This window comes from Passer montanus, unplaced genomic scaffold (genome assembly GCF_014805655.1).
Source record: "Passer montanus isolate IOZ18808 unplaced genomic scaffold, ASM1480565v1 scaffold49, whole genome shotgun sequence".
Lineage (NCBI taxonomy): Eukaryota > Metazoa > Chordata > Aves > Passeriformes > Passeridae > Passer > Passer montanus.
In genome coordinates, this window is record NW_024369818.1 from 4,918,021 (window position 1) to 4,941,595 (window position 23,575).

Consider the following 23,575-nt stretch of genomic DNA (forward strand, 5'->3'; position numbering starts at 1 on the left):
TATATGTGCTGCCTTCTCACTTCCCCACTTCCCATTTTATTGAGGAAACTCTTAAAAATCCAAGTGTATTAAAGAAACCGGTCAGGAAATGAAATTATTATTATATGGTGTTTGCTGGTTAAAATAATGGGAGGGCTTTTACAAAAATTTACCTGTTGCACAGTGAAAAAGAGGTGAAAAAACCCTGTTTTGAGCAGTGTTGGATAAAACTGAGGAAAAAAGGTTTCCCTGGTGTGCAGGGGTCTCGCTGCCCTCCCACACCCTGGGATGGTGCTCAAGGATGAGCTGAGTGGAGCTGGGGAAAACACTGAGGACCATTTTGAGCCAATTGGGAATTTCCAAGCTCTCACATGGGGTCAAAATTTCTGGAATGTTCCTGCTCCTCCTCTGTAAGCCTCTGAGAGTCCATGGGATTTAACAGCTATGACATCTCCTCGAGAAAAAAGCAGTATTGTCTTGTCCTCTTTAAAATCTCTGAATTAATGAGCAGCAGTGCAAAACCCAGCCCATGAAACAAACAAACAAAAAAACCCCTAAAAAATCCCAAACCCACTCCCCAAAACCCAGAAAATCCAAGTAAACAACCAGAAATGTAACTGTGATGAGTGTGGTTGTGTTGCTCAGCTAAAACCCACAGGTTTGTGGGAGTTTGTCTGACCTTGGCCCAACATCACCAGAAATCCTGGATAAACATGGGATCAGATTTGTGGGGATGTGCATGTGTAAAGTCCAATCCTTTGTCACTGAAGTGTTAATGTTATTGACCCAGCAGACAGTGAGGTTTTTATTATAAAAATAGAATATTGAGATGTAGGCACTTCAAATGCATCTGACACAAGCCTCGTGCTGAGGAGCACAGAGCCATTCCAAGGGATGGGAGATCCATGGGAACCCTTCTAGAACCTTCCCTGTGGGTCTGCCAGGCTGAATCTGAGCCTGTGGTGTATCCACCTGAGGAGCTGTAACCAAATTTTCATCTCTGGCAGTTACCACACTCCAGTTTGGCTTCCTGGAGCAACCTGCCTGCTCCAGCTGCAGCAACCAAGGGATTTCAGGAGAGCACACGTTAAATAAAATGTTCTTTTAATGATCACCCCCCAAATACCCAAAGGCACCAGTCAACACCGTGGACTAATGACCTACAAATTGGTGGGATTCTTACACATTTGTAGCATTACAATATTTTTCCACAGCTTCAGATGGCACATTAAGAGGAGTATTTCATCTGCAACAGCTTTGTCCTGAATGCCCTTCCATGTGATTATTTAATAGAAAAAGGATCAAACCAAAACTGAGCTGGCTGCCCTCCTTGCTCCAGGTATTTCTGCAGCTCATCTTGAATGCACACCTGAATAACTCCAAATTTATTTCCAATTTATCACTGTAACCACCCAAATCCCCTCACAGATCCTCAGGCTCCAGGTAACACATGGAGAAGCAACACCTCCACTGAGGACAATTTGCATTTCTTTTATCCCTTGCAAAAACCTCTGTAACGTGTCGAGTATAAAGCTCACAAAATACATTTTAAAGGAACTACCATAAAGTATTTGCTTCAAATAGACCTTTTACAACAAAACACAAAGTTCAAAGGACATTTTTTTTTTTAAGGAAAGCACTTGAAACTGTAACACTTAGGTCCTGACAACATTAGATTACTTTAAGCTGTAAACCCTAAGAAGTTTTGTGATTAAATAAAATCAGCATTACAATTTCCAGGCATTATAATCATTGAACAGATTGTAACAACGAGATATAATTATAATGCAAACATGAAGCTCAGGAGACTGGCACTGAGAAAACTCTCAATTCTTTGTAGATTTAGATCTGCACATGATAAAATCAGTAACAACTGGAGAAGAGGTTCCAATATTTCATCCTACACACTGATGTCAGTGTTTTCCAAACAGCAGTCAATACATCATCCCCTTTTTCATATTACTTTACAGAGTCATTATGACCTTGAACAAAAACAGCCCCTCCAGGTCAATTACTGCTGCCAGGTATCAATAGAACATCTGGAAGGAAATAATTAAAACCATCAGGTTTTGTTAATTGCCCCCGTAGGTGTAGATACATGAGATTTTATATATGTAAGGCTAAATAAATTACATATATATATATGCTTACATATACAAAATCACAACCTCAACCTTCAGAACTGAACTACCTCTAGGTAAGAAATATAAGACCTTTTTCCATAAATTTAAAGGGTTTATTTATACCTGAGAGATTTTTGCATATTGATGTCTTTGTACCTTTGCCTGTAGGTGCTCCCCTAAGTCTTTGCTCTTTCCTGGGTACAAAGCCCACTGCAGCCAGGTGGGTTCTTCCCACCAGCACCATGGACTTTGCTGAGCCCTTCCTACCTAACCTGGATCAACAGAGAGGTGACAGAATTCAATACATACTTAAATAAAGTTCTGTACAAGTGCACAGGCTGGTTTATACAAACCCACAGCGAGTTCACCACTCCTGATACTGCCACAATATCTGATTTTAAAAGTATTTGCTTTACCCAATGCATGTTTCTACTTGTTGGTTAAAGAACACCTTAGTGAAGAATTTTTCTGGGTTTTGGATCACTGGCCATGCAAGACACGCTGAAAATGCTCCTTCCTGCCTGAACTGTTCCCTGGTTCTTGGGAAGATCAACCCATTTTTCCACCCAACAACCACGGAAACCAGGAGTGGAGGAGTAATAAATCAATGTGGCAACACTACATTAAGGTCACAGGTCAGTGCAGACGCACTGAGACTTTCCAAAAAATCTAAAGAGATTAGGAGCCCCCTTCCTCCTGAAATTTAAGGCATTTGGATGCCTGATTCCCACAGATTCCCCAGTCCAGCTCTCAGCTCCTCATCTCTGCAGATCCCAAGCAGTAGCAGGGACATGACCCACGTAAGGCTCTTACAGAATTTCACAGTGCTATTGAACATGGCAAACACCAAACTAAATGGAAAAGTTCTCTTTGTCATCCCGACAGTTCAATTAAAACAGAAATGAAAGGAATCCACCATGCCTCACTCCATTTTGCTGCTGACAGGGGGAATTCCCTCAAAGTGCTTTCATGCAAACATGGTGTTACCATAGCTGATCACAGAGCAATTACAATTGATGGTCTTATTAATTATAGTTTAACCAATGGAAAGATCTTAGTGGAAGTGGAATAAAGTGTGCTTTCAGACACCAAATTGGACATACCTGAAAAATCAGCAAAAGTAACAGTACTCTATTCATGAAAGACATCACAAAATAATTCAGATTCATCAGCAAACCCTTCTTATGTTGTAGAAATACCAATTTTTTGCACTGTATTTTACAGAAAAAAGTTGACTTTAGTGATGATGGTCTTTGAACAATTCTTTGTTCAAATGTACAGCAATATAATAGGGAAAAGGGAAGCTACATTTCACTGGCAATCAGACCTCACAGACCTTAGAAAATTTAGAAATGTTTGACTCAAAACAGCACACTTATGGACCACATTTCTCTGTAAAATAAATCAAACTCTTGTGCCCAAGTAGAAGAAATTCCCAAGGCCTGACACCTGTTGTAAATGGATGCAATGCAGCCACTGCTCTGGAGCAGGAGGAGATGAGGATGGACAGTGACAGGGACAACACAGAGACACACAAATGTAAGAAACTCTACAGCTTGCATTTCCAGTTGGCTGTTCCCATTTTTTTTACCCACACCCCTTCCAAACCTCCTTTTCCTGCTAGTCCTTCTTGTTCCTTTTCCCATGTTTGGTTTTGGTGACCCCACCTTAGATCCATCTGTCCCAACCTGCTCATCCTGGAGCAAACCCTCTGCCCATTGTAGCTATAAACACTCTGCAACCCCACGGCGTGTTTCCCTTTCCATGTTTCCCTTTCCATAATTTAGGAGCTCTCTGGCACCATTTCCAGCATTTCATGGAGCAACTGGCACAGGGAGGCACTTATGTGACATGTTTAAAACTTATCTTTGGTAAACACTCACACACACACAGATGTGTAACTCATGTTTTGCTTCCTGATGGTAAATCCTCGTTTGCTACTGGTGGATGTGTGCAGGTATCTAAACACAGACAGGACTTTACCAGTATAAAATAGTTTTTCAAATGCCACTGCCAAGGATTTATTTTAATTCACCTAAAAATAGCGCCAGTCCTGGGCTTTTGGAGGTTTTTCCTGACTGTTTGTTGTGCATTAAAGCAGCTGTGATCAATAACAAATTAGTGACAGAAAGTGAGCCCATTCTGCTCAATTTTCACCTCCTTTCTCATTCTCTTGCCTTGGTTTTCAAAACCAATTTCATCAGAATAGCTGTACCTCTTACAGCTTTTGTTGTCTGTGAGGCACATCCTGGGCTCTGACGCTGCCTGATTTGAGCAGCAAAATCTTTCCCTGGGATCAGTGGAAATTTCAGATACACAAAATGCTGAGTCTGCTCTGGGTAGGGGCATTTCCTGCTCACCAGTACAAACCAGTACTCTGGGGAGGGAAGTGACCCCGAGTCTCTGACTGACCTGAGGAATGATCAGCCACCAAGAGATGACCCAGCAATGTGTGTTTTCAAAGGTGCTGCAAATAAATGTTGCTGGAACTGCATGGATAAAACCAAGGGATGATTGACTTTGACGTACCCAGAGCACTGTCCCTTCTAACATCAGGCATTTCTACAGAGAGGTATTTCATTGGCTTCGGTTTTCATTAACACCATTTACATTTTTCATAATAATTTTTTTTCTTTTTTAGAACCCAGAACTTAGTGCATTTCATTTTTATAAAATTAGAATAATTTATATCCTTCTCTTTTCATTGCAAAAAAATACAGCCCAAACACACGTCAAGGTATAAACACTTCACGAACGACAGACGCTTCACTTATTTCACCTGCTTAATGGTGAGTTAGACATTGACCAACCAAACAACTTTGGCAACTTGCACAAAAATATGTCCTTAACTCAAAAGTGCTGATAAAACTCGCTTTAATGAGGCCTTTATTAAGGAGAGAACTGGAAAGAGAGGAGTGGTGAGTGCTTGGAGGTTGGAGCGTTCCTACACCATCCCGCTCTGTAGCTGTATGTGGAAGGGGTACGGCTGGTAGAACACAGGGGGTTGTCCATGGGCAATGTAGTAGTTGCTGAAGTTTCTGTCACTGATATAGGGAGCAGGCTGATAGTAGCACGTGACGTTGGCCGCGTTCGGGATGATGTTCTGTTCTCCGAGCACTTTCAAAGCCAGGATTGTGATCATATTGAGGGTTTGCCTTCGCTCGTGCCCCATGAGGCAGACTGTGCTCTTGTTCACCACCCCACGCAGGGTCATCAAGTAGTCGTACTTGCTCTTCTCCTCCCCGATGAAGTGGTTGCGCAGGTAGGACTCGATTTTCCTCTGCTGCTCGGCAACGTCGGGAAAATCAATGAAGAACCTGGAGCACATGTAACGTTCCAGAGATTTAATTTCAGCCTCATCCGCCGGCTTAAAGTCACGGACCAGGAGGTTGCTGTACTTCAGGAGGCCGCCTCCCCTGATCTCCTCCGGGTTCCGGGTGGAGATCAGTTTGTATTTCAGGTGGTCCATGGCTTGGCTGAAGTCCCCGTACATGCTCTCGGCGATGACGGCGGGGTGGCAGTCCTGTGTCAGGGGCCGGTCTGAGGCTCTGTAGACGCCCAGGATGGAGTCCAGGATGATCTGGAAGGAGTCCACGCTGAACTCGAACTGCCGCCGCAGCGAGCTGACGAACTTCAGCTCCACGTTCTTGCCACTGTTGTTGGACAGAGAGATGAGGCTCCAGCGGTCGTGGTCGGTGGAGACTTTGACCATCTTCTGCACGTAGGCATCTTTCATGGTCTGAGCCGTGATTTTTTGCTTGTTAACACATTTTGGCAAGAAGTCTAATAGGCAATTGAGAACTGCTTCCTTAACGATCTGGAACTCGAGCTCACTGGGAAGTTCCACTCCAAAAATGATGTCCAGGTCCTTGTAACTGGTGCCGTTGTGCTTCACCAGGATGTGACTGGCAGTGGAACCGTTCAGGCGGATGTCCCTGACATGGATCTGCTTCTCAATGAGCTGCTCCTTTACCATGTGGATTATATCCTTCGGCTTTACCTCCAGGGTTGGAAAATTTCCTCTCCCATGAATAGGTATAGCCTCAGTCAAAACCTGATCCAGGATTTTAATCTGATCCCAGGTGAGATAACTGAATCTGTGGTCCAAGTCCTCAGTCATTGTGATATTGGTTGGCTAAACAGGGAGAAAGAGGAATTAGAGGCAAATGTTAGAACTTTCTGGAATACCAGAGAGGACATTTCACTTGGTTGTACCAAACTTCCTCCCTCAGTGTAGTGACAGAGCTGTTCATTTTAGAGACACAACCCCAGTTAACGGTCTGAGTCAACCACTGCACTTATCACAGGCTTTTAATTGAATTTTAATGTACTCAGGTTTTAATCCTGCTGAGAAGCCATCACGTTATTGTATAACCCATGACTCAAAGTAAATGCAGCAAACCATATAGACCCAATTTAAAACTACTCAAAGGTTAATAACATGAAGTACTTGGTGGTTCTAATGGAACTCCAAATAAATTTTGCCGTGAAGAGATAAAACGAGCAAAATGATCAAATTTGTTCTTTCTGTCCTACCTAGAGGTCTCCCTTGATCTTCAGTGGCTTGACTACTTAAAAGTACTAAAAGACCAGGAACTTTTTTTTGTGAAAACCGGGAATGTTGCGACCTGCTCCCTGTTTATCCAGCCAAATGCCTTGGATGAACTTTGGTCTCTGTGGATCATCTAAACACACGCATCATTTAATATCACTAGTGGCTTAAGGACTGGATGGATATCTGATAATTGTCAAGTTGTTTCCATGATGTTTCTGTGGAAAATATTCCCCTTCTAAGCCATAAGCCATGTTTTACATTAATGTAACAATGCTGCAAATCGTGGTTTGTAGATATGGTGAGAAAACCCCTTCCAGTCTTGTGGAAAAAGGACCTCAAGAAAGAAGCACCCACAGAATACATGGGATAAAGCTCAACTTTGGGAATTTCTCAGTTTAAAATGGTATCTTGAATTCATAGCATCACATTTAGCAAGGAGATGAGACACTCAGGTGGTGGCCAGGTGGCATCTGAAGGGGCTCAGTGAGGCACCAGCCGGGTGGAAGGAGTGCCTTTGGGAGCCTGCCAGCACCCAGAACCTGCTTCCGAAACACCCCCGAGCGTTTCTGCAGCCAGATGGCTCAAACATATTCTTTCAGCCAAAGCTCAGGAATAAAAATAAAGTAAAATCATACTAAGTAACAACACTACTGAAAAGTCCCCACTGTTGTTTCTCTAACCAGTGGGACTCCATATGTACGTTGTCATACATTCCCCTTCCCTCGCCTTCAGATTCCACATTCTGGAATATTTTAGTGATTTCAAGTAACTTGTGAGCTGCCAAATGGCTTGGGAATATGGCAGAGCTCTATTTCAAATACTTCTGCTGGAATTTCAGCTCCCATTATGCTGATCAGGAGCATATGTAATTCCAAGCACCTTCCTGGCCTCATGACAAAGAATGGGACTAACCAGATGTTTGAAGCTGAAGGAATGTTTTAAAAGTTGGCTAAAGCGGGACTGAAGTTGGGAATTGAATTGACAGTGTGAAGGTCCTGGAATCAGTCCCATAGGTCTGGCACAACCACGTGGCTCCTGGCATTGTGCACATGGTGTATAATTCCACACCCACAACAGGTATGTTTTCAGGTGTATTCAGAGATATCCACATTTTTCCTGCAGGTGTTTAGAGGACACAACATTTGAACTGAAAAGGAGAGAAACTGCCCTCCACAGCACTGCCAGTTTTACATGCTAATGATTTCACCATTGAATATTCATTAGAATTCCATGCTTATTCATTTAAAACTATAGCTATGCATCCTTCAGAGCCTTTATGACAACTCAGTACAAGTCTATCCTAAAAACCAGCTTTTACAGAGAGCTAACTGCTAATTCTGGAAGTGGGACAACCTTGGGTGGAGGCAGGTTGGAAGGAGAGGGTTTTGTTCAAATGTTTTATGCTGCCATGTTGTCACCTGAGTCATTCATACAATCACAGAATTAAGGCTGGAAAAGACTTCCAAGGTCATCAAGTCTGGCTTTTCATATGCCAGATTATGGTGGACCAGCCCAAATGGTCCCCTAGCAAACTTAAAATTGTCAGAATTGTTGTCTAAGCAGTAGTTTTTATTATGGCATTTGTTTGATATTGCAGAACCTTGACCTTTCTGAGGCTGATGCTGTGATGCAAAAAAAAAAAGGGAGCAGAGAAGGGAGTGTTGAAATTCAACCCCCTTTTAGCAGAGGGACCCTCTTCAAACACTTGGAAAGTCAGAAGATGGACGTATCTCCAAATAAGCTTAGAAATCCTTCCTTTATTGCTACATGTTTTTAGGTATTTCAGATGTTATTGCAATATACTGAGGTTTGAAACTGAAAGGAGAAGGTAATGTCAGTAAATCTCTCTTTTGTGTTGAAGAGGCACCCCTCAAAATGTCATTTCTCTGAAGTGATTCCTGGAGAATCTGAGGAGGCTTTGGGAGCTCAGTCTCACCATTAATGTTTTATGATAAATATTAAAGAATTCTGTGCTGAAATAACACCTTCAACTCTGACAAGTGAGAAAAATGCACTAGGAAAAAAACCCAGGGATTCAGTTTTCAAAATTATTTTTAAAAAGAATTTATTTGCAGTTAAGCCTAAATAAATATTAGTAGTAGTAGTAGTATTTTTTATTATGTACTAATTTGCTACCAGTTTGCAATCCAATACTTTAACCCTGCACTCTCCTAGAAGGATTTTATTTTGTTATTTTCTTCAATCTTGTCTGGCAAAAAGAACAATTTCCAGGCACTTTTGTAGTCATTAGGAACCTGATTCTCAAAGCAGGAGCAAATTTACTTACTGAGGTGCTCAGGTTAATGCCAGGAGTTATTATTAATGTAATTAACCTCAGTTACAATACATCAGCAGCAACACTGAGGCTGTAATTAGTCCAAGTGTTGTGTAAAACAAGAGATCCTGGGATGAAGGGAAGGAAACTCCCTGCACGTGACCACAGCACCTGGATGAAGCCAAGCACAAGTGAGTACTGAGCTGGTTAATTAGAAAAGGGGCTGGAAAATCACTTTATTCCTTGGAAACTGCTGCTGTTTGCAATGGAGGATGCTCAATTTACATGGGAAGAGAGTGACAGGACAGGGGAATGGTTTTAAAGCAAAAGAAGGGAGGTTTAGATTAAATTAGAGAGAAATTCCTCCCTGAGAGGGTGGGGAGGCCCTGGCACAGATTCCAGAGGAGCTGTGGCTGCCCCTGGATCCCTGGCAGTGCCCAAGGCCAGGCTGGACAGGGCTTGGGGCAGCCTGGGACAGTGGAAGTGGAACTGGAGGCAGATGATCTTTAAGGTCCCTTCCAACCAAGCCATGCTGGGATTCTGTGATCCCTGCATGCAGATCCTCACTGGCACCCCCAACCCCAGCTGTCCCTAAGCCTTCCCTGCTGCACCCTGCCAAAGAATTCCCTTTGTGAAACTCCTTCCACACAAACACCTCAAAGCATCTCAGGCGTCCCACACTCAGGGTTTTCTTGTCCTAAACTCTGCATGTAGGCAAATGGAAGCTGCACAAACATCACCACCATGGCAGTGAAATTCAAAAGAGGGTGTTTTTTCCACACCTCATCAATATTTTAATTTACTGAGATTCTCTCCTAGTGATTTTTCGCGAAGTTTTGTTATTTATGGATTTTAAAATGTTACCATAAACTGCAACAGACCCTGAATCTCATCTGATTTAAGATCTCTGCCAGAAAAAAGGATGAGAAAAAGCAGTTTTCAGGGTGTTTTCTTTTACATACACTGGCTAGAGAAGCACAGAATAAGACGGATCAGACCCAGTCAAGTCTTATGATATATCATTCTTATTATAAGGTTAGAAAAATATTTCCCTTATTCAACTTCCAACTTGTCCTTGAGTGGTCACCTTCACCTGATAAGGCAGTCACAATGTGGAAAAATGTTTGGATACTTCAACATAATATTGTTAAATTTTATCATTTATTTTCCTATTGAAATTAGAGGCTCTAATTTTCTTTTTGGAGCAAGCAACTCTTGAGTTTGGGCTGACAATGATGCTAAAATGTTTCATTAACCACCTCTTAGCACTCCACTGTGCATGAGCTTCATCAAAAAAATCCAAGCAGATCTGGCTTTACATCTGAATGAAGCAAATCTGCCACGCTAATGGCAGCTTTCATGTTCCCCACAACTTTCACAGAAACAGATACTTGCAGTCTAGAGAACAGCCTCATCAAATTTAGCTCATATTTTACTGATAAACTGTTTAGATTCTCTTTTTATATATTCCATAATGTTGATTCAGTGTGTTTTCAAAGGCTTTGCCATGTGCTGGCATTTTCAGGCAGGATACAGCTGAAATAGGTTTTGTGCAGCTGTGGCAGCTCCATCCTCTTCCCTTTGCTTCTATCTGCTCCCATGTTTTTCTGTTTACAATAAAGGCTGGGAATATTTAAATGCTCCAATTCTTTTTACTTTGCACTTGAAATCGGTTGTGCAGGGACCTCTCACAGACCATGGAACTCCAGAATGAGGGAGGTTGGAAAAGCCCTCCAAGACCATCAACTCCAACCAGTGCCTGATCCCCACCTTGTCACCAGCCCAGAGCTCTGAGTGCCACCTCCAGTCCTTCCTTGGACACCTCCAGGGATGGGGACTCCAAACCTCCCTGGGCAGCCCCTTCCAAGGCCTGGCCACCCTTTCCATGAAGGAATTCCTGCTGCTGTCCTACCTCCCCTCACCTTTGAGGCTGCTTCCTCTCATCCTGTCCCTTGTTTCCTGGGAGAAGAGGCTAAAAAAGAGATGTAGCAAAATGTCTTGGGAGATGCTGTGGTGGCCTTGTTTTGGGGGATCACTCCAGAAACACCCCCAGAAATTCTGCCATTCCTCTTACTTCTACATTGGTTTTCCTGCTTACACATTACATACATCACTGTAAATGTCCACGATCTCCTGCTAAAGCTTTGTTTTAATTCAAAGATCCATTTCTTTATTAAGCTGGACATTTGGAAATATTTTGTTCACTTACTTCAGAACTGCAGCTGGCATAAGCTCCAAAGGCAGGAATGTCAAATACGGAGGAACTTCCAGTCGTAATTCAAACCCAGATGAGACAAGGAGAAGCAGTAAAGCATCTGGGAAACCTAAATGGAGACATATTTAAACTGGTTTGACAGTGCTTTCCATGAGTTTTTCCTTCTATTAATGCTAATGCAGGCAGTGAAGGCAGTGTTTATTTATCCTGTTATCAAGAGATAACGCATGAATTGCCATCAGTTTTCAGTCCAGTTCCCATCCAGTTTCCCTGGGATAACAAATGATAGCTCAGCTCTTCCCTGGCAGATAAGGTGGGCAAAATGCAAAGCTGTGGGCTTGGGGCAGAGAATGGCACCTTCAAGAGCACAAAAAGTAAACACAGGACGAGACTTAACCCACAAAAACGTGTCCTACTTTTTCCACCCAACTAAAGGAACATGGATAATGGCTTTAGGGGAAAGAGGGCAGGGGTAGATGGGATACTGGGAAGAAATTCTTTCCTTTAAGGGTGGGGAGGCTCTGGCACAGGATGCCCAGAGAAGCTGTGGCTGCCCCTGGATCCCTGGAAGTGTCCAGGGCCAGGCTGGACAGGGTTTGGAGCATCCCAGACTAGGATGTTTCCCTGCCCATGGAACAAGATGGGTCCCTTCCAACCCAAACCATCCTGGGATTCTGTTTCTCCTGGAATATTACAGGATATTGGCTCAATGAGCTGGGAGTTCTCAGGAGGCACAAACTGAAGAGTTTAACTTGGGCACCCAGTATGAAATCATGATCCATATTCTGTCATGCTGGATATTTGGGGTTTTTTGGATGTCCCATTTTTCCATCATGACTCATGGCAGATTCATTCTTAGCCAGATGGGGAACCCCTCACAGGGCAACATTTTCAAGGGCCTGTTTATAATAACTTGGTATCAGTTCCCACAACACATGAGACTCCTTCTCACAGGGCCTCCAGTCCAAACCAACCAAGCCCTTTAAAAAACATGGGATCAGTAGTATCTCAACTGCTATAAAATACTACAATAGCTTTTAAAAAATAGCTACCAGATGCAATATTTGGTCTGCTTGGGGCTGTGGTCATTCCTGGGAAGTTCCTGCTTTAGGAAATGCTTATTTGTACTACCAAACACATATTTATGGACTGAATCCTGAATAATATTCCCAGCAAGAATGCAAAATCCCACGGACTCACCGTGGCAGGACGACTGGGAGCGTGTATTCCGGCAGAGTTAATAGGATGAGTCACTGGATCATTTGGTAGAAATATGAATTGTCATCTTGTCGCTGACAGAAACACAAAGCTCCCCGGGAAAGCTGCAGGAAATAAAACCCAACAAACAATCACATTCATTTGGAGATCAATGGTAACCACCGGTCACCTGCTGGACATAATAAATGATGCATTACAGCCTGGCAGTCCTGCAGGTGTAACAACAGACTTTGGAGTTGGGAATGGTAGGGGAAAATAGTGGAAAAAGCACCAAAGGGTTTATAAAGACTCTGGGTTTCAGGTCATGCTTAATCTGTAAGGATATTAACAAACCTGCCATTTTCCCTATGGGGTTTTGAGTGGGAATTTAGAATTATTAATAGACATGCAAATTAGCAGGGATGTAGTAGACTCATATAAAATTTAGAATGAATAATAATTCAGCAAAATGAAGTATTATGAATCGTGTAGTGGCTTTAGATTCTTTCTATCAGAGTGTGCAGCTGACAGGAAGGTTTTGTTTCCTGGCATATGAGGCTGTTGGTTCATTTAGAGTAAGCCCAGGATCCTGCTGCTGGAATTTCCACGTTCATTCCACGTGCTGGAATGAAATATGTCTGTAATTATTCACCTGCTATCATAAAGGCACTCCCTTATATCTGTTTCTCATTTCTGACAGTCAGTATTGTCAGGCTTTCCTTGCAAGACCTCCCATCCCAGCACCCCAAAGCTCACAACACCCACTCAAGCTCCCTGACTATCCCAAGCAGGGCCTGTCCACTGTGTGGTTCGATATTCACAGAAATTTATTCCTTCTTGAGCTGTGCTCCACAATCTCAGCTTTTATGCTCAAATTATATATGGCTCTTAGTAAAGATAATATTTAAGGTACATTTTAAGTGTAAATATCTGCATAATCTGCAGGAAAGGCTGAAATTATAGCCCAAGGAGGTATGGACTGTGTTATTGCTTTATTACAAATATAATGGATTTTTCCTCGCTGCTACAGCAGGCAGATTTTTATCCCTGAAAATGCCATTTTAGTGCTGCCAGAAGCACAGCACTTGCTTTGCTCACCCTGTGAGGACCTGTCTGTTGTGCCAGGGCCTGTCTGCAGCTTTCATTTGCTTTCCAACTCCTGATGGGCCACTAATTAGCTGAATGCATGTTCCTGACCTGCTCCCAAATCCGTGCACTGAGGCTCACGTTGGCAGCTGTTAAAGGGTTAAGTCTGGCAAGGGCTGAGCTCTGCTCTGAGCCTGGCAGTGAGCAGCCAGTTAGGCCTTGATGGCAAAGGAAAGAGTTCTGGGCTGCTTAGATAAAAGGATCTCAGCATGTGGAGTCTGGAAAAGTCAGACAAATCAGTCACTATGCAAAAAAAAATACAAACTTCTTTTTAACGCTGAAATATTGTTATTTCTTTCTGTGCAAGGATGGAAGGTTTAATGGATATATCATATCCATTAATGGATATATCACCCTGATAGAACAGATTAACACTGGAGCACAATTTATGGCTTCCCCTGGTGATATTTAGGGGAAGAAGAGAGAGACCTTTATAGCATTTTTTTTTTTGTAGAAGAAGCATTATTATATAATATGTTCATAGAAGCAGCAGCTGAGATTGATGAGCTGCTTTGCCTACTGGGACATTATTCCCAACAGCTGCCTTTATTGGCTCAGTCACCACAGGAAAAAGCATCATTTCCTTACTCTACGCTCAGGGTTCCCAGGGTTTTTTTCAGCTGAAGGAAAAACAAAAATAAAAATGATGATGTCAACAATTTAAAGAGACCATTTCCCTGTTCCTGAACTGGGGATGTGAATTATGGCAACATGCACCAACAAAGCTATTCCCAAGCCTTTCCCCCTGGTGTCTCTGTGCCTAAGGAGCACAGGACTATCCTGACATGCAGCAGGGTCTGGGAGATGACGTGGGGCTCTGGGCCCTGATTTCCCTCTGTGCCACAATTTCCCAGCTGGTCACTCCTTTGGGTGTCCTCACTCCTCATCCTGAGGAATATCGACCCTCAAACCTTCCAGCTGGACCTCAAATCTTTGGTGGATGTGGAGGTTGCTCAGCACCTCATGAGCTCTCCCAGGGCATTTGCAGGTGATGCCCCCTGAACTGGCAGGAAAAAGAGCCAAGGGTCCCAGAGATTCCTTCCTCCCCCTGTGCGCTGCAGCTTCCCTGACTGCTCTGCTCAGCTCCTCAGACTAATCCCAAAATCTATTTACTCACTCGAGATCCCAGTGACTCAATCCAAAGCTCACTTATCAAGAACTCTCATTATTATGACTAAACTGCAGCAAAAGCAGGCAAGGTAAAAACTGAAACAATCCTTTTCCATCTATTAACCATCTTCATAATCATCTGTCCTCTTCAAATGCCAGAGGAAGAGGGATGAGTGATGCCGTGTGCCACTGCAGCCCTAAAGCTGGGCTGCTTTCAGGGTAAAAAGGGCATTACAAAGTCAAGGCTCTCCTCAGGAACTCTCCAGAACCATCTTCCCCTCATCTACACCAAAGGACAACTATCAAATATCCCCATTGTCACTAATCCGTGAGAGGATCCTCCAAGATCACATTTCTGTCTGTTTTGAGAGGATTCCAACACAACCACATCCACGGAATGGATTTCTCTTTTTTGACTGATCACACCCCAAAACCGCTTGCTGGAACCTGCATTTAGTTCCTTCAGTGTGGGGGTTCCCCTCCAAACCAGTACAGAGCCATTGGGGTGTGGAGGGTGGGTTTGATGGTTCACACAGAGTGCATCTGGAGTTTTCCTTGGGAGGAGCCCCAAGGAGAAAAGAAATGCACCCTGAAGGCCTCTCTGCCTCACCCCTGCTCTGCACAGGTTACAGAAGTGTTTCTGTGCAGCAATTATTCTGTTCCACTCCAGGAGTATTCTCATTTCATGGCAGAAGCTGTGAGCTCCAGGCCCAGGCTCCAGGTTGATTTGTGAAGCAGTTTAGGACCCCTCCAAATAAAGGCTCTTCCCTGTTGCTACAGCAAGGGGGGGGGTTTAAATTCAGTTGGGAAAACTTCTGCATCCTGGAGCAGGCTGAGCTGGCACCTCGACAGGACTGTGTCTCACAGGCTACTCAAAGATTACTGTGTCTTCTATTATTTAATTATGTTGCTATTTGTGTTTACAATGTTCATATAGAATTCATATTTTTATGAATTAATTTCCATACTTCTATTAGAAAGTTACTCTCTGAATATAAAACACCGCAGTGGGATTTCATTTTAATGCAATTTTTCCAATTTTATGAGTTACAATGAAAAAGTGGGGGAAAATAAATGAATTATTCATTATCTTCAACGTATTTGCTGCACAGGAGTTTATGTTTAATTTTGCATCAGTACCAGCCAAGATTTCTGTAGAAAATAGTTTTTTGATAAGTGAAATGTTTTCTAGAGTTTGCAGTTGAAAAATCTGAAGAACTCTGGGCAAACTACGACAGGAAAAAGGATTCTGGCTGCAGCAGCAGAGCAGAGAACTGCTTCTCTTTTGTGGTGAAGGCAGCACGAAATCTCTGTTGACATTATTACTAAAAGGCAGAGAGGAGATAAAGTGATGATTAAACCCAAGAAAAAGGCCCAGGCCCTGCAGCACAGCTGTGCATTCGTGACTTTTCCATCACTATCAATAATTCATAATGACCATCACGCACCTGACAACACCAAGTTGGGGAGAAAGACTGAGTCAAGCTTTCACCAAATGTGCAAAAACATCCAAGCTGACATCGGATGTCAGGGCAACAGGACCTGCTGGATAAGCAAAGATCCAGCAGAAAGGGTAATGGAGAAGAAAATCAGCTGATGTGGACATAAATCAACATCTGCTGTACCCATTTGTGGCATTTTGTGAAGGAAAACTCTGCTTTTGGTGGTACACGCTGAAAGTAAGTTTTTAGAGCTTCTAAAATAATTTTTTCTGGAAAAGAACTGAAATGATGGTTTACCTGTGAGCAGTTGTGCAACATGAAGGAACCATGCTCAATATTATGCTCAAGTTTTGCAGCTGGATTCTCCTGTGCTGTACCACACTAACTCAGCATGGCCATAGGCAATGGCACTCTGCTGCTTCCTGGGCATCTCAGATTCTCTGCTGATGCTTTGAATAATTATTTTCGCATGAAGATCATGGTGGCAAAGGCAAAAAGCAAGACTGCAATTCACAAAATATTTCTATTTTTTTTTAAATTTTGAATCCAAATGGCATAAATTCATGGAATCATGGAATGGTTTAGCTTGGAAGGGACCTTTAATCTCACCCAGTGCCACCCCCTGCCATGGACAGGGGCACCTTCCACTATCCCAGGGAGCACCAAGCTCTGTCCAACCTGGCCTTGGACACTTCCAGGGATCTAGGGGCAGCCACAGCTTCTCTGGGAACCTGTGCCAGGGCCTCCCCACCCTCAAAGGGAACAATTCCTTCCATATACTGAAGTAAAATCTGCCATCTTCAGTTCAAAATTATTACTTCCCATCCCACCACTACAGTTCCTGAGAAAGGAATTGACTGAGTAACAATTCAATTCAGCAGGAATTGCTCTGGTGTAAAGGGGAGAAGAGTTGGCCTGGTGTGTTCATGGCTGAGCATCTGAGTTCTGCAATGTAAACTCTCCCACTCTCCATGGACCATCCCTCACTCCATGTTACCCATGGTGAAATCTGGACTGGAATTTGCCTCCAAATCCTCTGATTGTTCATTGCCTTTCATCCATTAAAACCACTGGGTTAAACATAAGACACATAAGAGATATATGACATGGAAGACATAACTGTGTGTTAAATCCATAAAAAAGTCTATCCCACATGCAGAGACCATCAAGGTACTGAGAACTCAACAAACACTGTCAGCAAACAAGGAGGACCCACCAAGGGCTTCACAACAAGCATGAGAGAGGCAAAACACAGCAAAAGGTAGCAAGGCTCCCCCCCTGCTGTGGCCAAGCATGGGTGGCACAGCCCAAACCCCTCCTGCAGCCTGATCATCAGAGCCCAGAACCACCAAACCACTCTGGATTAGGAGCGTTTTGAAACATGGGTAGAATTTAATTCCTTCAAGCACTGTTAATTAATGAATTAATTTCCACTGCCAGCCTAAATGCTGCTTAATTGACTCTCCAAAATAACTCAGTCTCAATGTGATCTTTCAAGAAACTTGGTCTACTTCTGTCTCCCTGATTTATGGTCGATTCATAAATTATGGGACTCTATTGTGTCAGCAGTTACTCCTGAGCTTGAGCAGGAGCTCAAGCCCTGATCTTGCAGGGCAGGAATTTAGGGTCAGGCTTTTGTTCACAAGGGTCACCGTGTGTCTGTGTGGCAGCTGAATCATTCCAGAGCACACAACCCTTACACAGTTCTGTGTGTCTGGTGCCTAATGAGGCAACAAAACTAAATTTACTGTAAAGTTATGCCTGGGATGCACAACTGGGCAGAGAGGGTGTGCAGGCAGCACTGCCCCGAGGTCAAAGGTCTGCAGCACTGCAAATTAAAGGAATTATTGGCGCTCCCTTTGAACTAAGCTGTGGGAATGCCAGAGGGATAAGACACAAGGAATAGAAGGTATAATGCACACAGCTATTCCCCCTCCACACATCACGCCTGTATTGTCGATTCCTGGATGCTGCAGGCACAGCACATGGAGGATGAAAGGGCACAGGGATTGTTTTTAACATTTCTGAATGGGACAGACACATCACATCTGCCTCTAGAGCTTAAGGAGAAGTCAGGAGCACGAAGCACGGGAGAGTCCCTGCTCTGGAGTCACTGTCACTTATTATTCATCCCTCGGCCTTTAGCGGAGGATTCGGCACATCCCCATTCATCCCCACCTGGCTGCTGTTCATGGGAGCCACGAACAGGCTGTTACTCTCAAGGCAGCACACGGAGCACAACGTGTGAGCCTGCAGAGCCCAGCCTCCTCTCTCCGAGGGAACAATTAACGCTATTACGGATTTGCAGCGGCATAAAGATGTATCAGAGATGCCTGTGGGAGCACACGAGAGCGATTCCTGGCTGGGAAGACACAGAATTCCAGCCCCGAGTTGCTGGAAAGCAGTTTTGCTTTGCACGCAGGCACTTCCGAATAGTTCAGGGCACAGAATCTCAGCTTGCTGTCACTGTCACTTCACTGTCACCGTCACCTCCAGGCTGTGACCTCCCCCAAAACCGGACGGTCCTTGCAGAACACACAGAAAAGGCCTCAGCTACCAGGGCTGTCACCATCTAAGCGGGATGACAGAGCTTCCAGCAGCGAGTGAGGAACGCCACGCTCCTACTACTGCTACTATGACCGTGCGAGGCAGGGCTCGCCCAGAGCCTGGCAGCTTTTGGGATTCATGGAAGGAACGCCCGTGGTGGGACGGAGCCCACGTGCAGCCCCACACACACACAGCCCCCTCGGGCACCGCCAAGCCGCCAAGCCGCCCTTTCCACAAGTTCACCCCTAAAGTTTCGAAGGAATACGCCTTACGGAGAGAGAAGGAAGAGGCCCGAGCCGAGCCGAGCGCTCCGGGTTTCTCCAAGTTTTTTAACCGAGCCCAACCGCTCCCGCAACGGCCCCGCCCGGCCCCAGCCCGCGGGCACCCGCGCCGCGCCGGCCCTGCGGGCTGGGCGCTCTGGGGACACGCACTCGCCATGCGGGGACACCCGCCCGCCGAGCGGCCCTGGGGGACACGCACTCACCGAGCGGCTGCGGGGACGCTCAGTTACCGAGCGGCTGCGGGGGACGCGCTCCGTGCGGCTGTGAGGGACACTCGGTCACCGCGCGGCTGCGGGGACTCTCACGCAGCGAGCGGCTGCGGGGACGCTCACTCACCGTGCGGCGGACACTCACCGTGGGGACGCAGGACTCGCTCGGTGCGGGTGCACGGGACGCTGCCCGCGCCGCCTCAGCCGGGGCCGCCGCTGTCCGCGGCCGCGCTGGTGCTGAAGGGGCCGCCCCGCCCCGCCCCGCGCCCGCCCCCGCCGAGCGCAGCGCCCGCAGCAGCCGCGGGGGGCCCGCACGCCGGCGCTGCGGCCGCGCTCTGCCCCGCGGTGACATGGAGGGGACACCGCCTCGTCCGCCTTCCCTGCCGCACGCTGCCGGTGCAGGGCAGAGGAAAGTGGGAGCGTGGAGTCAAAGAAGCGTAAAATCTGGGAGTTGTTTGGGTTGGAAAAGGCCACTAAGGTCACCGAGAGACATCGGCGCTGCCAAATCCAGCACTAATCAGTGTCCCCAAGTGCCACGTGTACATCCCCTCCAGGGATGGGACTGAGCTCCAGGAGCACTTGGACAATGCTCTCAGGAACAGGGTTGGATTGTTGGGATATCTGAACTTGATGATCTTGATGAGTTCCGTCCAACTCAGCGTATTCCATGGGACTGTGATTCCACCTCTGCCCTGGGCAGTTCTTTCCAATCCAATGCTTTAAGAACCCTTTCTGTGAAGAAATTTTTCCTAATATCCAACCTGACCCTCCCTGGTGCAATATGAGGTCCTGTCAGCACGTGGAAAGAAGGTCCCACTGGCTTGGTGGCAAACATTTTTACTCCTGTGATCCATTTCTCAGATCACTAAACCCAAGAAAAGTCAGAACTAAACTGGTTTGGTTTCGAGGTCCTTCCTGCACAAATAGTCTTTGGGTTTGGCCTCGCTATTTCATAAAACACTGGAATGGTTTGGGTTGGAAGGGACCTTAAAGAGCATCATCCTACCACGTCTTGGGCAGGGACACCTTCCACTATCCCAGGTTGTTCCAAGCCCTGTCCATCCTGGCCTGGGACACTGCCAGGGATGGGGCAGCCACAGCTGCTCTGGGCAAGACACATGCACAGGATGTAATTGCCAAGGAAATTTAAGGAAACTGACGTTTCAGAAGCGCAAATAGAAGGATTAAGATGACTGAGGAGAAATCAGTGATGTGAGCACCAGCACCTGCAGATGGCCACTCAATCCCCCAAATTCTGCCTCACCTGCAGCTCTGCCCTTCCCGGAGTAGAAAAATGCTTGGCTGCTGTGTGATCCTCAGCTCTGGAACCAGGATCTTCTCCAGCCTGGCTCTGCTCAGAGATAGTCCCACTTAAACATTCCATCTTCTCCTACCTGCACAAGGCATGATGTCACAGACTCAGTTCTGGCTCTAAACACCCAATTTAAAGCTTTCCAATGTGAGCTTCTAAAGTTTATTATCTTTGATAATTACTTCACTGGATGAATGGGATAAAACCTGGCATGGAATGAGGTTATGGCATTTGTGCCATTTTTAGTAATTTCCATTGCACTGTGACACTGAATACCTTTGCTGCTGTACAATGTTTAAGTTTGCTCAGACACAGACCTAAAATGAGAGATAATTTACTTAACTGTTCTGAGAAAATATGCCAAATGGGTAAGCCATGATTAGTTTTGAAAAAAGTACAGGTTTAGTGCTACAATGACTCATAACAATGAGCAAAAAAAGGTCATGAAAGTATTTTAAACTGCATTTTATCATAGGGAAATATAAAATTACCTCAAATAGCTGTGTCTGTACTTGACCTTCCAGCACCCAGGTACTTCTAGGCTGGCTCTTGGGTATTACACCAAAGCAGGATTTTAACCTTTTCTTCTAAAAGAATCAACAGCAAGGAAATACGACCCTTGTTGAACATAAAAGTCCCCAGACCAGCTGTTATTCTTCTGGGCCCTTAAAAACATCTTTCCTCTCAGGAATGGTTTTATGATGGAGCAATTGCAGCTATTACAAAGCACTTCATAATTAAAGAATCCCACTCCTGAGACAACTTCATTTTATGTCATAAAGTTACTTTATAATATTTTTTATTCCCAGCTCTGAAAAGCATTTATATTTAAATTACTTTATATTGTTGTACTAGTTTATTATTTATTTTCTCTGTTTATTATTATATTAATTTATATTCCTAGTTCACAAATTAGTGAAAAAGACGTTGGGAAACATTTAAAGATCACATAAATTCCAAACACAAACCAAATCTCAGCCCCAAAAAGTCTCTCTTCTGGTTCTGGGCCACCAGAGCCAAGTTGGAGGGAGCCCAGAGGCCCTGGACAGGCAGCATTGCTGGAGAGAGGAACGGGATGGGAGAGCATCCTAACTCTCAGCCTGTGCCAGGATGAAGCCCATGGCTTGCCCAGCCATTGTATGTAGCTATTGAGTGATTAATTTGGCCAATTAATTAGTTAATGGTCCTCTTGTACTTAGGAAAAGATGCAGATTTTTTTTCCCCCCACTTTTTATCACTAGGGAGTTGCAGCACCACGGCAGAGCTGGGCAGGGGAATAGTGTTCAGTACCCTGAGGAAAGCTCGTGTTCAATGGGCAATGAGCCCAATTTAATGTCAGGCAGGGAGAGATGGATTCTCCTGCAATTGTGCCTTTACCTCTTTGCACATTTTCAGGGAGGCAGATGTAAAAAGGTGCCATGGTGATGTCACCAGGCTGCTGGGACTGGCCACAGGCGGGTTAGAAATGCCACCACAGGGCTGGGAAAAGTGGCAGAGACTGAGTGAAGGACAAGGACATCTCTCTGATGACATCCCATGGCCACTGAAGTTGCTGGGACTCCTGCTCCTGACTTCAGTAAAGCTGGGATTTCACCCAGCTCCTTTTGTTTGGTTTGGAAATGAGGATTTCAGCACCACATTCTCCAAGGGGAAAAGTGGCAGGAGACTGAGTGAAGGACAAGGACATCTCTCTGATGACATCCCATGGCCACTGAAGTTGCTGGGACTCCTGCTCCTGACTTCAGTAAAGCTGGGATTTCACCCAGCTCCTTTTGTTTGGTTTGGAAATGAGGATTTTAAAGGCCACCCCTGAGGCCAGGTCTCCTGTGCTGATGTACAAGAAACAATCCCTTATACCTGGACTCTTGCTGCCTCCTCTTGCTTTGGCCCTAATTCCAGAAAACACTTAATATATCCATAAATACATTTCTCACCGGCAAAGCTCTTGAGCAAACACCTCATTTAAAGATTTGCTTATCTCTAATTCCTTAGTGAAGAAGTAAGGTATTACTCCAAAGGAGTAAAAAGGGATAATCAAGCTGTAAATCCTCACAGTTTCTATCATTATAACCAGAGCTTAGTCATCTTTTGACCAGTGACGCACAGCACTGATTTCTTGCTGAATAAAATTGTAGAAGCACAGCCAGTTTTTCACAGAGCTTGGAACTGTGCCCTTTGTGGGGTTTTATGAATGCAGAGCTCAAGGTCCATAGTATGCCATGGATAACCTAATGCAAGGTCATGTTTCGCTGGAATAACAGCGCCTAAATCCTCCACAGCAACGACGGGGTCCAGCCCTACCTGGAGATTTTATCAAATTTCACAGGGATTTGGCTGTGCAGAACAAGTTCAAACTGTGAGAGCAATAAAAGCAGTTGTAAAACGCTGAAGGTTGGAACTGTAAAGGTCAGAGCCTGATCTGCACTCCCCCAATTCTCACATGTATTTAGATCTGAGATACCCTGTGCATTTAGCTTGGTGCTCTGCAGTTCAGCAAGGTGGAAGAAAATCATCTTTACCTTTGGAAAATTCCATCACAGGGCTATGTTTTCCTTCTAAAACTCCAGAATTTCATGTCATGAATGATGCATATTCTGTCTCAAAGGAAATCACCCCAGAAGAAGCATTCCCCATGGCCTTAACCTCAGGCAGATGCTGCTGAACCAGCATGGGGGTGTGTAAAAGTGCATTTCCCAGGTGAACTGGACATTCACTTCTGCACACACACAGACACAAAGGGAACAGAACCATGAGAAAGTTTTCTTTCCAGCCTGCCACAGTGAAGCCAGATTGCACACAGGACTCTCAGAGCGCTGTAAACTCTTTCCTCTCATCCCCAAGCACCTGGATTGAGCACTTGGCCAGGATTTGGAAGGAACTTATATCTAATTTAGTAGCCACTGAGTGGAAGTACTGAGAGCTCCTTGCTGTGTGAATTTCTCTTAAGAAAGTCCTAGAAGTCCATTGAGGTTAGGGATTTTACAGCTCCTGCTCCCATTTAGGGAGTTTTACTCTTAAATGTGAAGTGACTTGTTAAGTTTTTGTATTGCCTAAACCCAGAGGTGGAGAGTATTTTGATTCATCCAAAGAAACTCTCTGAAGGCCATCAATGCTCAGAATGAAAATGAATCAAAACAATCAACCCCCTGAGATTAGTCAGAATTAGCTCTTTTCCTGTACTGGT

General features: G+C 44.7%; 1 protein-coding gene across 1 annotated transcript; it reads right to left on the minus strand.

Annotated features, from left to right (window-relative positions):
- Positions 1-4,547: 4,547 nt before the first annotated feature.
- Positions 4,548-19,333, minus strand: TENT5D (terminal nucleotidyltransferase 5D). The gene is made up of 4 exons (XM_039722615.1): positions 19,225-19,333; positions 12,348-12,469; positions 11,142-11,256; positions 4,548-6,237 (listed from the first exon to the last, which is right to left on the minus strand). The coding sequence occupies exon 4, from the start codon at positions 6,220-6,222 to the stop codon at positions 5,047-5,049; it is 1,176 nt and encodes a 391-aa protein (XP_039578549.1). The 5' UTR covers positions 6,223-6,237; positions 11,142-11,256; positions 12,348-12,469; positions 19,225-19,333; the 3' UTR covers positions 4,548-5,046.
- Positions 19,334-23,575: the final 4,242 nt, after the last annotated feature.